General features: G+C 40.6%; 1 protein-coding gene across 7 annotated transcripts in view; it reads right to left on the bottom strand.

Annotated features, from left to right (window-relative positions):
- Nucleotides 1-18,261, bottom strand: part of zbbx (zinc finger, B-box domain containing) — a 97,661-nt gene that overhangs the window by 39,556 nt on the left and 39,844 nt on the right. For all 7 annotated transcript variants that reach the window (XM_070543473.1, XM_070543471.1, XM_054742778.2 and 4 more), the window contains exons 7-14: nt 14,966-15,187; nt 12,141-12,324; nt 9,378-9,528; nt 5,506-5,621; nt 3,510-3,631; nt 3,111-3,166; nt 1,903-2,075; nt 994-1,812 (exon numbers count right to left, since the gene is read on the bottom strand). In XM_070543473.1, coding sequence (XP_070399574.1) covers nt 994-1,812; nt 1,903-2,075; nt 3,111-3,166; nt 3,510-3,631; nt 5,506-5,621; nt 9,378-9,528; nt 12,141-12,324; nt 14,966-15,187 — 1,843 coding nt within the window. The remainder of the gene's footprint in view (nt 1-993; nt 1,813-1,902; nt 2,076-3,110; nt 3,167-3,509; nt 3,632-5,505; nt 5,622-9,377; nt 9,529-12,140; nt 12,325-14,965; nt 15,188-18,261) is intronic.

Below are 18,261 nucleotides of genomic sequence, written 5' to 3'. Positions count from 1 at the left end.
ATGATAATGAAGAAAGACATAAAAATCTCATCTCACGTAAGTTACAGTGAAGAGCTTTGATGTTTATCCTAGGCAACAAGGAGCGAGGATGGCAACCAAAGCTCAAACAAAAATCTATTTACATGAAGTAAACACACAGATTTGTAGCTGAAGCCACAAAACCATCAATGAGAAGCTAACAGGTTTATGTGAGGTCTTTCTACCAGACTTACACCACACCTATGGGAGATACTTGCATTTGGAGACACATGTGAGTAAACTGATTTAAAGATCAAGTACACTTGATTTTATTTTTTCATTCTTGCAGTGGTCTCTAGAATAAATGAATGCCTTGTGAGTCAACCTCGGTGCCAATAAAGCTCTGGCGCTCCTGTTTGAGGACCTAGAAATGCGCCACAGCAGGGGAGAACTGAACATGGCGGGATTTGGAATCTTATTTCCTGACATCTTACCTTTGATTGGATAACAGCAACGTGACTCTGCCACTGACTCTGTTTGCTTTGCAACGCTGATGTTTTATTTCCACAAATAACACAAGACTGAAGGAGTTCTGCTGTGTGGTGCAGTTGCCAATGCTAAAGGTTAGCTTCTACTGGTTTTTTACCATCTTTGCACAGTTTTAATTGCTTTTATTATCTATTTATTCATTGTGATTTACATTTCTTATGTACTGTGTGCAGCGCTTTGGGCTCATTGAATGGGCTGAAGCCTTGAAGGTGCTTTACAAATAAAGCTTTGAACTGAATTGAATTGCTGTTTGATGGATGCTAAAACAAAAACAGCCTTCCCTGTAGTGAGTGAGTACGGTGAGTCCATGAATGTTAATTTTACTGTAACGCACATCTCCATGGCTTTTCTAATATGAGTGTTTCCCTGTCTATTTTCTGTCTGCAGCTTACAAAGGAAATAGAAGTAGATTATTTTCATATTTAACCCGATGGTTTCTTAGTGAAACTCGTCTTTAGGACATTTATAAAATGATGATCCATTTACCTACAGATGGCTCCTTGATCCTGTCGGTTTTCCCAGGACCGTTGATGACATTTGAGAGGAGACGTCTATCCTGATGTGACAGAATTGACTTGTGGAAATTAGACGATGATGACACAAAAACTGGATCATCTCTATATTTGAGATCTGACATTCTGTTGGAATAAACAGAACCATGGCTTGGGACGGGGCTCACTATTGACAAAACGGGTTCCAAGGACTTCACTGGTGGTTGAAGTTGAAACGAAACAGGTGATAAAGAATGTGTGGGTTGATTTTCTGATGGAAGAAACTGGAGGTCACTCGTGGAATCTTGGGATTGCTGTGGGAAGAAGAGATTGCCTGCTGGAGCTTCACGAATCTCCAGAGATGAGCTTGTTTCTGCAAACAACTGGGAGGGGGCGGTTTGTGACAAGAGAGATGAGTCTGTGCCTTTTTGTTGTGGGGCTGAGTGGTAAACCTTTGGCAATAAGTCCAACAGAGTAGAACTTGATGGTGAAACTGTGAAAGTAGACCTCAGGGGAAACCCTGCTGATGAACAAGAGGAAAGATACTCTTTGGGGATTTTTGACAAGTTTCCATCCAGAACTGAAACATCAGTGAAAAGTGAATCAGGGGAGTGGGAAGGATTGGTGATTTCACATCGTGAATGGGGTAATGAGGATGAAAGTTGTGGTGACCCGTGGTGTACTTTTGATTTGTGGATAGCGTGAGAGCCAACGGGCCTACATGACTGTGGAGTTGGTGTCTTGACTGACTTCTTTGATGTTCCAAGGTTGTCAGAAATAGGATAAGATGATGTCTTACTTTCAGAAGGAAATTCTGGAAAAGACAAAATTCTTCAAAATACTTATAATCACTCTACGTGGAAACATTTATACAGACAGTATTGAGATCTATAACACATATTACCTTTGCCTGACTGCTTTGGTTTGGGATTGTGATTGTCAGATGAATGAACCTTGGCTGGTTTCACAGGCTGTTTGGGTGGCTGTGTTGAATCTAGAGGGAAGTGGTCAGCTTTGAAGGACGCATGTCTAGAAGAACTATGTTCGCTTCGGGAACTCTGCTGAACAGTATCGATTCTGAAAAACAGTACATTTTGTGAGTAATATATAAAAGTATTTGCAACCATATTGACAATATATTCTAAAATAAATTTACTTTGTGTTTATTTTTTCTTAGTTAAAAACTAACAGGGAGATAAATCACACATGCAATAGAGAAGAGAAATACTAGCAGCTCAGTTATCCGATGTGGATTCTACAAACGAGTGTTGTTAAGCCTGATTTATACTCCTCAGCTCCGCGAGGGAGAGACGCCCACACACACATTGACAGACATGTTTTGGTCTTGGACTTGTCCGTCACCTGAGGAGTGTTGCAAATCCATTCCCCACCAGGACAACAGAGGCCGTAGAGCTTTTCTGTGGTACCATGCCATCATTTCGCCTGTGTATCTGGTCCATGATAATGTATTTCCTAATGTGTTTATGTGTTTCAGAGACTTTATAAAACGGACAAATGTGTCCATCATTCTCCTCCACTTCTTCATGGGGTCGCCACCTCTAAACCATGCTCTAAACTCAAGTTTCTCATAATTTTCTTCCACAAATAAAATGTTTGCTCCATATTTTGGTACTCCTTCAGTCACGGGTGAATAAAACGTTCATATTTTCTGAATTTTTCCACAATGCGTTCTTCAACCTGTTCCAGGTCTGCCGCTGAATATCTTTTTACTTTTTAATGGGGCAATGGCGGTGCCGTTGATGAATTTACAGAAAGTGGCGTCCTGACCAATCACAGCTTGCGGTCTCTACCACTTTTGACGGATGTTTAAAACTTGGAGTCTGGCTTCGTCACCCTCTGTGACCCTGTCATATAGCCCTTGCTCCGGCGCATAGCAGCGTTGTGAGCTTCCGCACCGATGCAGAAGTATTAATCAGGCTTTAGGAGCAAAAATGAGAAGGCCAGTTCTGCATCAAGGCAACCAGGAAATGTCCTGGTGCTCTTGGTGGCCAATCCACCAATGTCTGTCCTCGTTATTAAGCAGAATAGCATAAATGTGACAGGTGTCTGATGAGTCATGGTTAACACTTGTGTTTTTAATTTGAGTCTTACTGTCTGTTCTGTCTCTTCTGTGGTTCTGCAGGGTCTCTCTTCACGTCTCTGGGTGTCTGGGAAGAACAAAATAAATCAATGTTTTCACACAAATGAGAGAGAGAGAGAGAGAGAGAGAGAGAGAGAGAGAGAGAGAGAGAGAGAGAGAGAGAGAGAGAGAGAGAGAGAGAGAGAGAGAGAGAGAGAGAGAGAGAGAGAGAGAGAGAGAGAGAGAGAGAGAGAGAGAGAGAGAGAGAGAGAGAGAGAGAGAGAGAGAGAGAGAGAGAGAGAGAGAGAGAGAGAGAGAGAGAGAGAGAGAGAGAGAGAGAGAGAGAGAGAGAGAGAGAGAGAGAGAGAGAGAGAGAGAGAGAGAGAGAGAGAGAGAGAGAGAGAGAGATAGAAACACTTGTTCACTCTCACCTCTTCCAGGACCTTGATGAAAATGAAAGGTGTGGGTGTGGAAACCTGTGGCTCAGGTTTGCTGCTGCTGTTGGGGACAGCTAACAGTGATGCACAGTAGTTATGAAAATCCTCTTCATCAGCTACGATGGATAAAGATATGAATAAAGATTAGGCAGGAGTAAAACAAGGGAAAATATTTTTAAATGATTTACCTTCAAAAACTCATTGTATCATTTTTATTTTTATGGGGAATGTGCGTGTAGATGGCAGGTTAGTTGTAAAGTGCCATGGGGGGTTGTAGAACCAGAGAAGACACTATATAATACGGGCCATTTACCATTAACAGAAAAGTAGATTTTAATAAAAGTCAGTCAGATCAATGTAAAATGGCAGCTGATTAAAAAACACCCCTGTTGTGCCTGTCATCTAGAGTTTGAGATGGCACGAATGCTGACCAAGGAAATGTTTGTTTTCTATATTTTAACTTGTTTGTCAGCAAACATATTTCGTGAACCATTGCACAAATTTTAAATAAACTATCACTGAATGTACAACTACAACTTATTCACTTTTGAGACCAAACAACTCAGAAACCAGTCACCAGCACCGGTGCAAAGAGAGTTTGAAGCTATTCCTCTGTTAGTAGCTGAGACTGAGTGCGGACACGTTTTCTGGGATTATGTAACATTGGACATATTTACGAGATTTGATTAAAATAAAAAATAAAGATGAAAAGTAGTAAGCAACGTGTATTCGTTTAAAATATGCTTAATAAAGGATACACATTTTATATTATATGAGACTATTATAAAGAAGATAAAAGCTAAAATAATTTTCTTTTACATTTTTGACAACGCCTTAATTCTCTTGTACGTTAAATACAGTATTTGCCCATAGAAGACGTTGTTCAATTTAAAGTTATCATTATAATCTTTTTTCTACAGGCACCTTTCGCCTGGTTCCTACACCACGACTTTACTCTGCTCAGATTTTAATAATTGATGCTTCTTTCTTGTAGTTTCCAATAAATGTCAATAAAACAAAACCATTAGTGTCTTTGGGAGATGTGGATCTGTTCAGCATCTGATAACTCATTCCTACCACCTGCTTCGAACTTTGATTTAAATTCACACCAGTTACAACAGGTTGCAGAGTTTCTCCTCCTCTTCCATCTTTAAACATGAAACGTTGAGAAACGAGTGTGTGTGTGTGTGTGCATGTGCATGAATAAGGAATGTTGTTTACTGCATAGTGTGGGGAGCACCCCCTTGTTTTAAATTCTTATTTTCCTGTGCTGTCAGACCCATGGGGTGATGTGAAGGCAGTGTGTCTGTGTGTTAGTGTGTGTGTGCACCTGCTTCATGCAACACACCCGGTCCTTCATTAAAACAGAAGTTATTTTGTGTCTAACTGGTTGACTCTTTAAAGCAACCAGAGTAAGATCAGAGATCATCTTAACCTTTAGGATAAGAAGCAGCTGACTGCAGAGGTCTGGAAAGAGAGAAATAATTCTGATCTGCCCATCTTCTTTCAGCTTTTGGTAGAAAATCGGAGCACTTTACTGACTGATGAGCCACAGATAGCAGGCTCCAGACTACAAGCCGATCCCTCGCTCCCTTTGCTCGCCTCATTCCTTACTCTGTCAGTTTTAAGCTACCTATAACAGCCCTCTACCCACACAATCACAGCCAGTGATTACCTGTCACGCTGCCATGGATGGATAACCCAGCACTGATATGTCTGACCCACTGAGAGAAAAAGATTTAGCAAACCTGTGTTTGTATATCTGACTGTGATGTGTGTGTAAATGTGTACTTGTGCAGGTCAACTGTCACAGACAACTGTGTCCAGCACAGAGTTTGAGAGCCTCTTTGCCCTACGTGTATCACAAAGGTAAGGGAACATAGCTAAAACATCATGATCCGAGCATAGCAATGCTCTTTTTTAATATCCAGTGATGCATGTGGATGTAGAGATGGACATGCATCTGGTTACATGTGGACAAGTGGAATACCATTTAGGCAGTAAGATGTCTCCTCCTCCTCCTCCTCCTCCTCCTCTGTGTCTCTGGTTAGTGATTTTAGGTCAATGGCAACGGCCAGAGATGGACCACAGCTTTCAACTGGTGTTCTGAAAAAAAAAATAATAATAATAATAATTCTAAAATTTGTCAATAAGGTTCAAACCAATAAAACAAAAAAATCATGTGCTTTCTAGGATAGATGGATGGATAAAGCTCCATATAAAAATCCAATTAAAACATTTTTCCATTTGATAGTTCTAAGATTTTTTTACCCAAAACAGAAGCTTGTACAGTTTATACCTTCTGTTCGTAAGACTCAGCACCATCAGCCCTGAAGATATTGGGTAATCTTTTCTTTTTAGGTCTAATATACCCAGACAGCATACCCCCCCCCCCCCCCCCCCAACACACACACTCATTTATCTCTTCACATAATACGTTATACGCACCGCCCTCGTGAGCTATGCACAGTTTTCATCGAGGACTCCACCAGAAAGCAATAAAGGGATTGTGTTGATCTCTACTCTCCTGGTCTTTGGTGATACATTTTTAATCTATTGCTGAAGACAATGTCAACTTGCAAAGTTGCGCTCTTCTCCCTACTGGAATAAATACTTTCTAATGTTAAAACAAGCATCATTCCAAACTAATTTTTACACCAACAAATTGTTTGATATCTCAAAATGAATAAGAAATCAAAAATTCTAACAAAAAATAAACCCCATCATAAATTACTTAAACATTATTAAATATGAATTATGGACCTGTGTTGCGTGCTGAAGTAACGTAACACAGATGGTGCAATCGTTTTGGTGATTACTTTAAGCTATACTCTTTATAAAAACCATCTCTAACAAAACAAAAACACCAGGAGGGACACAGCCCCTCTATATTTAGCCCTTTGTTTAGCTCAGCCACATCTTTAGGTCTGATCTAAATCAGAAAAGACTCGATAAAGCACAGGAGTGCAGTTACACAAACTTCTCCTCAACAACGGCTCTAAGTGACTCTGTCAAACTAGTCACACTATTTGATTCAGACTAGCCGCGTCTACCGGTACTTCAGAACACAACTGACAGCAGTTGTGTGGATTTGAAGGTTCGTGCAGGAACAGTGTAGAAGCATGCACAAAATGATTGACACGCGAGAAGGAAACACACTTTTTTTGTCTCTTGAAGGGTTTGAAACATTTTACTAAAAATACGTCTTCAGATAGTAAAATAATAAAAATGTTCTCTATACTGGCCAAATGTCACAGGATTGGAAATCACCATTCTACTGGAATCATGTTTGATGGGCCCATTGTGCTTTTTCATTTATTCATTAGTAACATTTCTATACTGAACATGTTTTATTTCTCAGCAGACTAAACACTAAAATATTTAGTAAAAAAAATCGTATATATGTATATTATTTTTGGCAACATTAAATCAGTTTTCAGAGACGCAGAAAACGACCAGTTCACATCTCAGACTCAGAGCAGACTTTTATTTGAAGGTTCAGAGCTAACTGTTGCTCTTGATAGAAAGGTGAGCGTTCAGTTAGCCAACCTGAGTCAGCTCAGGGAATCAGACTAGTGCTGCCTTGGTCACAAGCTTGCTTTCTATAACCTGCAGGCCATGCACAAATCTACCGAGGTGATAGAGTTTACGACTTTAATATAGCCGAGCACTTTTAGCAGATTCTTTAGAGCTCCCTCCTGCTCCACACTCCCTCCTTCTCCCATTATTATTGAAGCTTGTTAAAATTCAACCTCTCCTTCCTTCTTCCCTCTAGCCACTAAGTCTCTCTGTCTCTCCATTAAGCTCTGCCACCATCACCGCTGCAGGCTTACTGCACTCCAGATTGGCTCTCTAGTCTATTCCAAAGTTAAAGGCTGCTTCAGCTGGGGACTGGAAGCATTCCTGCTTAGGCTGTGAGAAGACCCCAGACCTACACTGCACTCTCTTTCCTGCGGACCTGCTCTCCAGTGGAATACTGAACCCGAAAGAAGCTGCTTAAATAAAGGTTGTAATAATGCGGCCGGCAGAAGTCCAGCCTGCAGGCAATGTACTGCTCAATAAGTGCAAAGAAATTGTTTTATACACCGGTGACTTATGTGGGCCGACTGTGAGGAGGCAGAAGAGGTGTGTGCTAATAAAAACGTGCACATGTGTGTGTGTGTGTGTGTGTGTGTGTGTGTGTGTGTGTGTGTGTGTGTGTGTGTGTGTGTGTGTGTGTGTGTGTGTGTGTGTGTGTGTGTGTGTGTGTGTGTGTGTAAATTTGTGCCCTACCAGTGGAAGTCACAAAAAAATGAGTTGTTAAAAGTAAAGTTTGCATTCGATGATCTGATATTAAAAATTGTTATAGACACACCAATATTTAGCGCCGATTGGTTAAACGTTGCCATGGCGCAAACTGTGACTACCGTGATCTCTGACGATTGGTTGGGTGAAATCTCGTGATTCTGAGAGAATGTGAAAAAGTGCACCACTGACATCATCTATGATGTGAATGGAAGTGTCTAAATATAGACGCTGGCCCTGTAAAGGAACATTACTTTTGATATGTGGCCATGTACTAATTAAGTACTTTGTAAAATACTTAGTAAAAGCCTAAATCCAGTTAAATGTTTGCCTGTAAAAGGCAGAAAGCACAGAACGTGTTTCTCTAGGATGCTAAACAGACGTTACTATTGAACATGTTAGAAATCCATATCAGAAGCCTCAGCAAGGTTTAGAATATGTACTGTATTAGGCTGAGGACAGACCGGCCGCCGAAGCGCCGCAAAACGGAGGACGCCTTCATTCGGCGCCCTTGTTATCCTATTCTATAGACCACATGGGCCGCCAAAGCGCCGCGCGCCGGCGCTCCAGCCCGCGCCGTGCAGCGATCGTTCGGCGTCTGCTCTATTTTTTTCGCAAGCCACAGGTGAACCGTGTCAATTCTGGCAGGAAGTCAAACCTAGACATAAGAGGTAGACCAGTAAATTTAACAAATTAAAGCATTTCAAAATACAATTCCGCGACAGTGAAATGTGTTTGTAAACAGACACTGCATAAACACACACACACACACACACACAGCGAACTTGTGTGTGTGACCACGTGAAGAGGGTGTGGTTTGGGGTGTCTTTGGGAGCAAACAGGACAGAGAGGCAGAAAGTCATAGGCCAACTACAACTGGTTCACACCATAGGTTCACACACACACACACACACACACACACAGCAAGGGGGAGGGGGTGTAGAGGAAAAGAGCAGAGAAAAGGCAGAGAGGAAATGGAGGACACCAAGTGGTTAAAATAAAAACTATGAGGTGCGCCTCGACCGGAGCAGATGAACAAGCGTCTGGTCTGAACTATGGAGCAGCGAGCAGCGGCCGAATTTCGTGAGCGCTTCGCCTCCCGGCACTTCGCGGTGCTTCGGCGGCCGGTGTGTCCCCGGTGTTACACATAAACTGTGGACAATGTCAGGGAGGTCATGTCCAGACATGTCCCACAGTTGCCTTTTATGCTCTCAGGAAGCTTAAGATTGACCTTTAAAACATATTCCAGAATTAGGCCTTGCAGAAAATGTACAGTGCAGAAAAATGTGTTTTGTTTACACGTCACAAGAACTGTGAGTCTGTCAACACGTCAATAATTAAATCAATATTATATGAAGCAGTAAATGTATTTAATATTGATAAAAGAGTAAAAATGAAAACAAAGTAGGAGGAAAAATAACAAATGTCTACTTGTGACGGAATTTCTCTCTGGATTGTCTGCTCTTGCCATATTCAGGTACATTTTCACATTATTTGATTTTGTTTGTGAAATTTCAGAGCAGCAGTGAATGTTTGAAAATGCTTTCTTTGTTGTGTTTTGTGCATTGTTAGATGTACCTGCGGTGCTTCTTGAGGAGCAATCTATCCATGTGGGTGAGGTTGTTTTCTGTAAACTCCACCTTGACAGCTTGCCTCTCCTTCTCACCGCCTCTTTGTCCTTCAGCATCTCTGTCTAGAGGGAGGTCCGTCTGGGTCACTATGGCTGACACTAATATTGGAGAAATATGGGTAAGAGTATGTCAAATATAAAATAAAAACAAACAACAAAAGTTAAAAAAGGAGTCTAGAGGAAGAAAGAGGTGAACACAGCAAGAAGAGAAGGAGGGAAAACATACTCAGTAATCTTCTCAACACACCTTCCTTCAACAAGTGTGAATACACCTTTTTCACCATCACAAAAATACCAAAACACAAGCAGACAGCATGAAGCCCCGTGGGAATGGGAACGAGATTTAAACAATACAAAAGGAACATGGTGAGAAAAGAAGACAGGTAAGTAAGTAAAAGAGAGGTTATGATTGTATTCCAGACACTTTGGCGGCCCGCGGTGGCAGCTTTAAATTGGGTCCTGCTGCCATTGGCCTGACAGAAATAATTAGGGCTGGAGGGGCTAGCAGCAATTTGCAGAGCAGAGCGAACGGAGATGAGCAGAGTTTGTCTGGGCAGTAAAGCAGAGAAAAAAAAAAGTTTAATGATAAGCACAAACACCTCGATACATTCACACACAATCTGGAATAATGGCACTAATAAAACACACCCACATAAATCCAGCACACACACAAAGCGATGCACTAATGTAAAATGCAGCATTTATGAATTTCCTTATATAGTTTTTACATGCACACAACCGAGGCTATCAATGCAGCGAAACACTTTCACTCTCGTTACCTCTATATGCATCTCCCCTCCCCACACACCGCCCCACCCTACAGAGGAAAGCACTTTCTATAAGACCTTTATTTATATTGATTAACTGATCAGAGCAGAGACAGAAGGACTGCAAGCAGAAAAGACGAGGAGAACATAAAACTGATGGTGGAGATGAGAGAGACGAGGGACAGAGAAGTATGTAGTGCGTAGAGGTTAAAAAATATAAAAATACGTTTGGTTTTCCCACAGATCTGTTCGATAGGTGAGAAATTCCCTCAGTTGGTATTGCATTAAAAACAACATTTTGAAAACATGTTCCAACACTGGCTTTTCCAACACGTTCCAGTTTATTTATTGATGTTTCAGACCTCAGGCCTCCCTAAGATCACTGACGAGGGCCTGAGGGCCTGAACGTTAATAAATAAAGTGGAAACGTATAAGGAACTGGAGAGGGCATGGCGTTTTCCCATCAGTTTAAAATGGCCAGCTTCTCTTTTGGTGTTGATTACTTTATTTTCTTTTTTTCTTCTAAATGGTGTTTAAAGGGGCGTTATGGAAGTTTGACAGCCAAAACATGTATAGAAATAATACATTTCTTCTTCATACATTCTCCTGCAATGCCCTGGTCCTGTAGAATGAGCCCTGGCATTTTTACTGTGATTGTCTATTTTTCTGTAAAATCACAGAAAAAGAGAGCTGCTCGGGTCGAGCAGGCTGCTTCATGCGCGTTCACGCTCAGGCATCACCCGTAGCATTTGCTATCAGTAGCTTTAGCAGCAGAGAGTGAGGTAGTGCCAACTCAGCGACTTTGTCGCTGTTCCTAACGCCTAGTGATGAACCTAGCCACATTTCTGAGGACCCTTAGCTCCTTTCTTCTAGATATTTCCTGCAAATTAGCAACAAAATAGCCATTTTCGCTTCGAATCGTTCTTTGAACGTTGTGTCAGCTGTCATCAGGAATATAAATATTACAGATACCATATATGTCAGTGGTGGTTTAGCTCATCTAGTTAGATGTCAGACTCTCGGGCAGGAGACCCGGGTTTGATTCTGGGTGTGAACACAGTTTATGTAGAGTTTATTTTTTACATTAATGATATATTTTTTTACAGTAAGATGCCCACATTTTTATTTGAGACTCGCCGAACGGCATTGAATTCACAGATAAAAAAGATGTGGGTTCAAATTTCATTTTGGAACAATTTTTCAAGCAAGGGGCGGGCATGATCTGAGCATGCAGGAAGACTGACCCATCATAAACCTTTGTCGGCTGTGCTGAAGAGAAAGTTACAGAACCAAATTATTTAATTAATTAGCTGCACGTTCTCCTGCCCTCTGTCCTCCGGGCCACACACACACACACACACACAAGGGACTGTCAGCTCTCAGAGCTCTGCTGTTATTTTCGTTAAGGAGTGTGCACGTACAGCATGCGGGCCTCGTGCACGAGCCTCCTATTGAAGCTGCCGTTACGCTTTTGGCCAGAGGGGGCAATCGCGAGCATAAAAATTCAAAACTCCGTAAAGTCCCTTTAAGAGAAAAATGTTTAAATCTTTGCTGGAGCTTACTTTTGTACTTGTGTACAGTAGAAAATGGCTGCCACCAGAATTAGAAGTTAAAGGTTTATGTCTGAGCTCTTTAAAGATGCACTCAGATGAGTTTTAAAACTGGTTCATAGACAAGAATGTCTATTTGTTTTTTTTTTTTTTTTACATTTTGTGATGGATGAGAGAAACCTTGTAAACTTTAAATACTAGCAGTTGTGTTGGTAAGTGGATGTCTTACTGCATGTTATGGTTAAGCTGCACAGCTGTAAAGAGCTGAGTTTTGAGGAAAGAAAACAGTTTGCTTTCAAAATTATTGGAATTTGTTTGTTGTTTCTCGCTACCCCTGACTGTGTCAATAATCTGCAAGGTCATCAATGCCTATGACCACATCTGGGTAATCCACCTGATTTAGGAGGCATTTGTATTTCCTCCATTGTCCTAGTCTGCTTTGCCCCACCACTTCTCTCTGCCCTCCACTTCATCAGAGCTTCTTGGAAAGATCGTGCAGACTCCTCCTCGCTGTACTGCCCTGTAAGAACAGGGGAGGCCCATCCTTTCCTATCGTCCTCCATTATCACCATCTTCTCCTGCCCATGATGCAAAAAAGGAGAACACTGTTACAAATTTGATATCAAACTTAAAAATCTTGCTTTCTTGTGTTAGAATATCTGCATACTAAATTGTTGTATAGCTAAACACACATGTATCATTGCAAGTTCATGAAGTGGCCTGTTAAATAATGTTAAAGACTGTATTATGTGTTCATCTGAGTCTGAATACGTTTCTGGCATGGATCTAAATCTGGCTGCTTGGAATTGGCTTTTCTTGTGAAAAACTTAAATAAATCAAGTGGACCAACTAGTCTGATGACAAGGGCAAGAACATGCTATTACACATTTGCAACCATGTTTTTTTTTGGCAGAATTATATAACTGGCAAAGTATTTAAAGAGGTCATCAAGTCGTAAAAAATCATCACAGTGTGTGAATGTGTGTGTGTGTGGATGAGTGGAGCACTGATTGTGTTGTGAAGCACCTTGGGGGGTTGTAGCACTCTAAGAAGGCGCTATACAAATACAGGCCATTAGTATTCATAATTAGACTCCTAAGTATTTGTCAAGTAGTGAAAATAACTTGTTATAAATGTCGTACCTGTCTGACATTTAACCCTTATAGGTTTACAGTGATGAAACAGATTTTTGTTATAAAAGTAAGCTTGGATTTTGCCAATAAAGTTTTAAAAAGCCAAAGAAATTGGTTTGTATTTTTCACACAGTTCCGCCTTGGATGTGAAGAATAAAAAGATTTGTGTTGTAAACAAGGAGGTCAAACAAGTTATTGAGGCTTTTGCTTCACAGACCGGTGCCTTTATCCAAGTCTAACTATTCAAATTGAACAGTAATTTTCTCTCTACCTTCTGACCCCAGCGGTTTGAAATGGCTGCTGTGAATGGGGCCAACTGGGCCCTGTGCTGTAAAGAGCATGAAATGTCAATCTAACTGTTCTTGCCAGACCTGCACTGCTGGAGGACACTTTTTTAGTCCAAAGGTGCATGGAGTTCACAAGCTCGCCTTTAGATGCAGCCTGTGGATGTAGCGTCAATTAGGGTTTGTTTGAAGTTTTTTTTTTTTAGTAGAGTCCCAAGGTCTGGAGGTAGGACTTTCTTCATGTAGAGGCTACTTGATATCTGTATTTACTGCCACGTGAAAGCAACCAAACTAAAAAAAAAAAATCAAGTGCAACTGTACCTGCTGTGAAAATCCCCCCAAAATATTTTAAGCTTTAATTAGTTGTGTATTATTTTTTACTCATTATAAAAAATACTACCACACACACACACACACACACACACACACACACACACACACACACACACGAGTAAAATAAAACATCTGTATAAACATAGCTGAAACAATAACAAGGTAGCAATTAAAATAATAGTCGAGTGTCAATGAAAATCTCACTTTTATATACAAAATAGCTGTAGGCTGAGAAAGTCAATGCTAACCCTAACTTGATTTTTAATCATAACCTAAAAGACACTAAATGTGTAAAAAATGTTTTTTTTTTTTTACAATTGGAAACTGTTCTTCGAGCTTCTGTATGGCATATTGTAGCAGTGAGAGCGTCCTGTCACAGTGTCCCGATTGATCATACACCCTGACTACTTGGCCAAAGGGATGTCCCTTTGGCTGACTGGTAAGCACGCATGACTCTCACCTGGGAGTCTGGGGATCAAATTCCGCCCGTGTCCTTTTTTCTCCACCTTGCCACAATATGATGTTACTTATGTTCTTGTATCATCAGGGCTCACGGCTCACAGTGACCCAAGAGCCCCCATAATACTCATCCCATCATAAAGCCCTATAATGAAACGACTAATTCTCCTGGCCCACTCAGAAAATGAATACTAAATGAGCTTAATGCCGATTGGATGGTTTACCCCTATGGATTTAGGAGGGGGCTGGGAGTGCAGATGAATGAGAAATGAAGTGAATGAATGGTTGGTAGTGGTGAGGGGGTTTGAGGATAAACAAGGAAGTAAGTGTCCAGCCAACGCCAAGGATGGGGAGTGGCACGGTTGCAGACAAAACAAGGAAGAGGATAAGGATTGCAAGTTGTTGATCTCTTTGTTGTTTTCTTCTTGTCCACAAAGTTAGCAGCTTAGGCTAGTGTTAGCAGTAGTGCGGATTAGCATTAGCAGTAGCTCAAATTGGCATTAACACTAGCTCAGGCTAGCATTAGCACTAGCTCAAGCTATCATTTTTTGGGGGGTTAGCATGCCATGACCAGCGTTTATATATTGCTGATTTTGAAGTGGGTTGGGATATCCAGATTAAAGGCTGCATGTCTGAGCTAACAACGTGTTAAACCAGTTTCAGGGCTGCCAACTCTCATGCATTAAGCATGAGACACAGGCATTTGAAACCTTTCCAAATATGGGTCTATTCTCTTTTGCACCCTCGTCTTTTGACCACCAATATCTCACACTGAAGAATCAACTCCCCGCATTTAGAGGTGGTGATTAAGGAAAGGGTTTTATTTCATGTTAAATATAATATGTTTTCTTGGAAACACTGTATGGACACGTTCAGTTGTATGCTTTGTTTGTATCTTGGTTGTAAATATGCACCTAAAATTGCCTACTTTGTTCATACCGCAAATAAAAAAGGAATTGCATATTTGTCCAATTCTAAACTAATTCTTTCATCACTAGTGCAGCACCTACCTGGCTGCAGTCACTGAGGTATTTCTCAAGTTTTCCTTTGACCTTTGTTCCTTTCTGTGGGCTCTCATCTTTCCGCCTGGTTATTGCATTGGATGCGCTGGTGTGATTGGAACTGGAGCTCTTACCAGAACCAGGATTAAAGTTACTGGGAAAGGAGTCAGAGATAATCTGTTCCTGAAAGCAGCTGGCGTCTTGACCGCTCACATGAGTCAGTGAGTCTGTCTGCAACATAAGACAACAGGATATGGCACCACATCAATATTTGTCAGCAGCTAAATTGTTCAAGTAATGAAGTGAATCAATAAATATGGGAGAAAAATGTGTTCATCTGTAGGTAAGTCATTTATTTATTGAGTTTTTTTGCGTAAAAGTTGGGTTCATGGGTTTCCATAATAAGCTGAAGGTTTTCTAGCAGTTTTGTCTGTTCCTAGGCCACCAGGACGTGAAAAATAATATTGACAAAATGCATTGGGCAATGGATGACAGTAGAAACTTTGATAAAAATGTCTTCCTACATGCATCAAAGGAACTCTAGAGACCTCTTCAATAAGGGAATTAAACGATGCATCCATGTCAGAAATATTTGCGGGACTCTTTAGAAACCGCTAGAAGCCAAGGTAGTTCCATGCAGATTTTCCTGAGAGCCAGTAAATGTGATCAACAAGAATTAGTATTCTTATTGTAAAATTGCAGACAAGAGATTTAGCACTCACAACTTTTACACAAATTTAAGTAATAAATACCCAGCAAGCCCTATTTGAAGCACAACGATGGCATAAAAGCAATGAGATGATGCCACTGTAGGCAACTTTCATGACCCGAGGAGGGTAAACCCTAATCATTTTAAGTGCTTACACCTACATCCCTGGCATGACCTTGAAAGTCAATACTGAGAAGTAAATTTTATAGAGTTAAAATATGCACCTCTATTTTATCTAAATTAATTTGCTAAGAACCCATGCAGAGAGAGTCCAGAAGTGTGTGTGTGCGTGAGTGCATATGTGCGTGCGTGCATATGTGCGTGCGTGCATATGTGCGTGTGTGTGTGTGTGTGTGTGTGTGTGTGTGTGTGTGTGTGTGTGTGTGTGTGTGTGTGTGTGTGTGTGTGTGTGTGTGTGTGTGTGTGTGTGTGTGTGTGTGTGTGTGTGCATGTGTGCGTGTGTGTGCATGTGTGCGTGTGTGCGTGTGTGTGAGATAAAGCTGGCACATTTAGTCTGCTTGCTCTAATCACAAGCTCCATCCAAAAACAGAGTATGATCAGTTAAATCTATAAGGAAATGTGTTCCACACCGCCTAATGGCCAATTGGTTCAAAAAGCTGGAGGCATTAATGTGCTCATTAATTACCAATAACAAGTGGGGCCTGCTGATCCTATAGTATCTGTAGACTGATATCTTATCTCTAAGCGTGATGATGAGGATTTTGTTTCAGATGCAGAACATTACTTAAAGCCATCTGAGGTGATCTAATATGACTTCTGCTGACCTTTTGCTGTGTTTTGTAAACATAAGACAACAGGAGGGTTTGATGGATCAGTGATGCTGTGGATCTGCACTTTTTCGCAGCTCTTTAGAATCCAACAAACAAGCAGCTTTGCCGACCTCTGATGTGATCAACCACCTGAAAAAGCAGCATTCATGGGAATCTTCCTGAGGAGCTTGACTCTCATCCAGGCAGCACCGAACAGTTTTGAAGCCTTGTACTGTATATGTAGTTTATAATGATGTTAATGCTAACGCCTGAAATTGGACCTGTAGCACCTTCGCAGAGATCTGTGCTGCCTGAAGAAAATCTATAGGGCACAAGCAGCACTCTGCAGACTGAAAAAAGTGGTAACTTTTTTATTCACATAGTCTTTTATCTAAAAAAATGTTTCTATGTAGGTTGAATAAACCGGTTAGGCTGTTTTTAAAGGCTTCCCGAAACATCATCTATGATTCTGACAACACTAGACATCTCCTGCAAGAACTAAACATGTAGCATCAGGAATTTTCCATCTGTGACCCAATTCCTTCACTGTGAAAATGTGACTATATATTGTGATATTTACAAATGTGCTAATCTGAAATAAAGTCTACTCTCGCCAGTACAGCTCTCAGTTTTTAAGTACAAAAGAAGTTACTTACTGCTATGTTTTTTTAAATAAATAAATCTTAGTGTCCAAGCAATCCCACAAGCCTGGAAAATGTATCTTGATTTTTAAAACCCTTTGATGGCAAATGTTTGCATCAAAAACAGACAGAACAAACAGATATTTTTCCCTGACCACTTTCCAGTTGTGTTTACAGGTGCACTTTGATGAGAACTGGAGGCTTTTGTGTGCCTAAAACAAAGAGCTTGTCAGATCATCTAAAACTCCTCTGTGTTGTATAATTGTAGTCTAGTCATTCCAACTTAAAAGATACACTCCAGAACTCTAAACACAATGGCAACAGGGTAGATGAATATGAGTAAATACGACTTTAGACTTGTCTAAGTTACTATTTTTCCATCGTCAGACAGTGTTTTACAGTTGTTTTGCATGCAGTTTCTGGAAATGTTATTTCTTGTTGTTTTTCTTTTCTATTTAAAATACTTTCATCTAGATTGTTTAGGCAATATAAATAATATAATAAACTACCCAGTAATGTATGGCTTCTGCTTTGGCATGAATATGAGTCGGATAGATAAAACCATGCTTGCCCATAGACCGCTGGAGATAGGCACCAGCCCTCGCGCGACCCTGTGTGGACAAGCGGGTACGGACAATGGATGGATCGATAAAACCACAACTGGCTACATAAACAGGAAAGGTCTACTGTTTTTCATTCAGTAAAATATAATTAAAATGTAACATTTTTAGCTAAATCAACAACAGAAGTGAAGCATATTGGTCTCAAATAAAACGAGGTGGTTCCACTCACTCTACTAACATTAAAAACTACCCATTCCCAGTAAAAATAAGACTATGATAAAAATGTCAATCACATCTGGGAATCCATTAAAAAACATATGCTGAAGGGCTTTTGAAATAATCAGGCTATGTTACATTTACAGAATGTAAAATATTTTTTGTAATTACAACATTTTGTTGTTATTCATGCCTTGCGACGGACTGGCAACCTGTCCAGGGGGTACCCCGCCTGTATGCCCGTAGACTGATATACTGAGATAGGCAACAGCCCCCTGCGATCCAGCATGGCCAAGTGGGTACAGATAATGGATGGATGCTGTTTTTCACTAATTTTAAATGCTACTAATACAATTGTTTGAAAGCATAACATATTTTATTTATTCAAGTAAACTAAGAGACAAAA

Source organism: Nothobranchius furzeri, chromosome 13 (assembly GCF_043380555.1).
Source record: "Nothobranchius furzeri strain GRZ-AD chromosome 13, NfurGRZ-RIMD1, whole genome shotgun sequence".
Taxonomy (NCBI): domain Eukaryota; kingdom Metazoa; phylum Chordata; class Actinopteri; order Cyprinodontiformes; family Nothobranchiidae; genus Nothobranchius; species Nothobranchius furzeri.
This window is presented reverse-complemented; position numbering and strand designations above follow the sequence as displayed.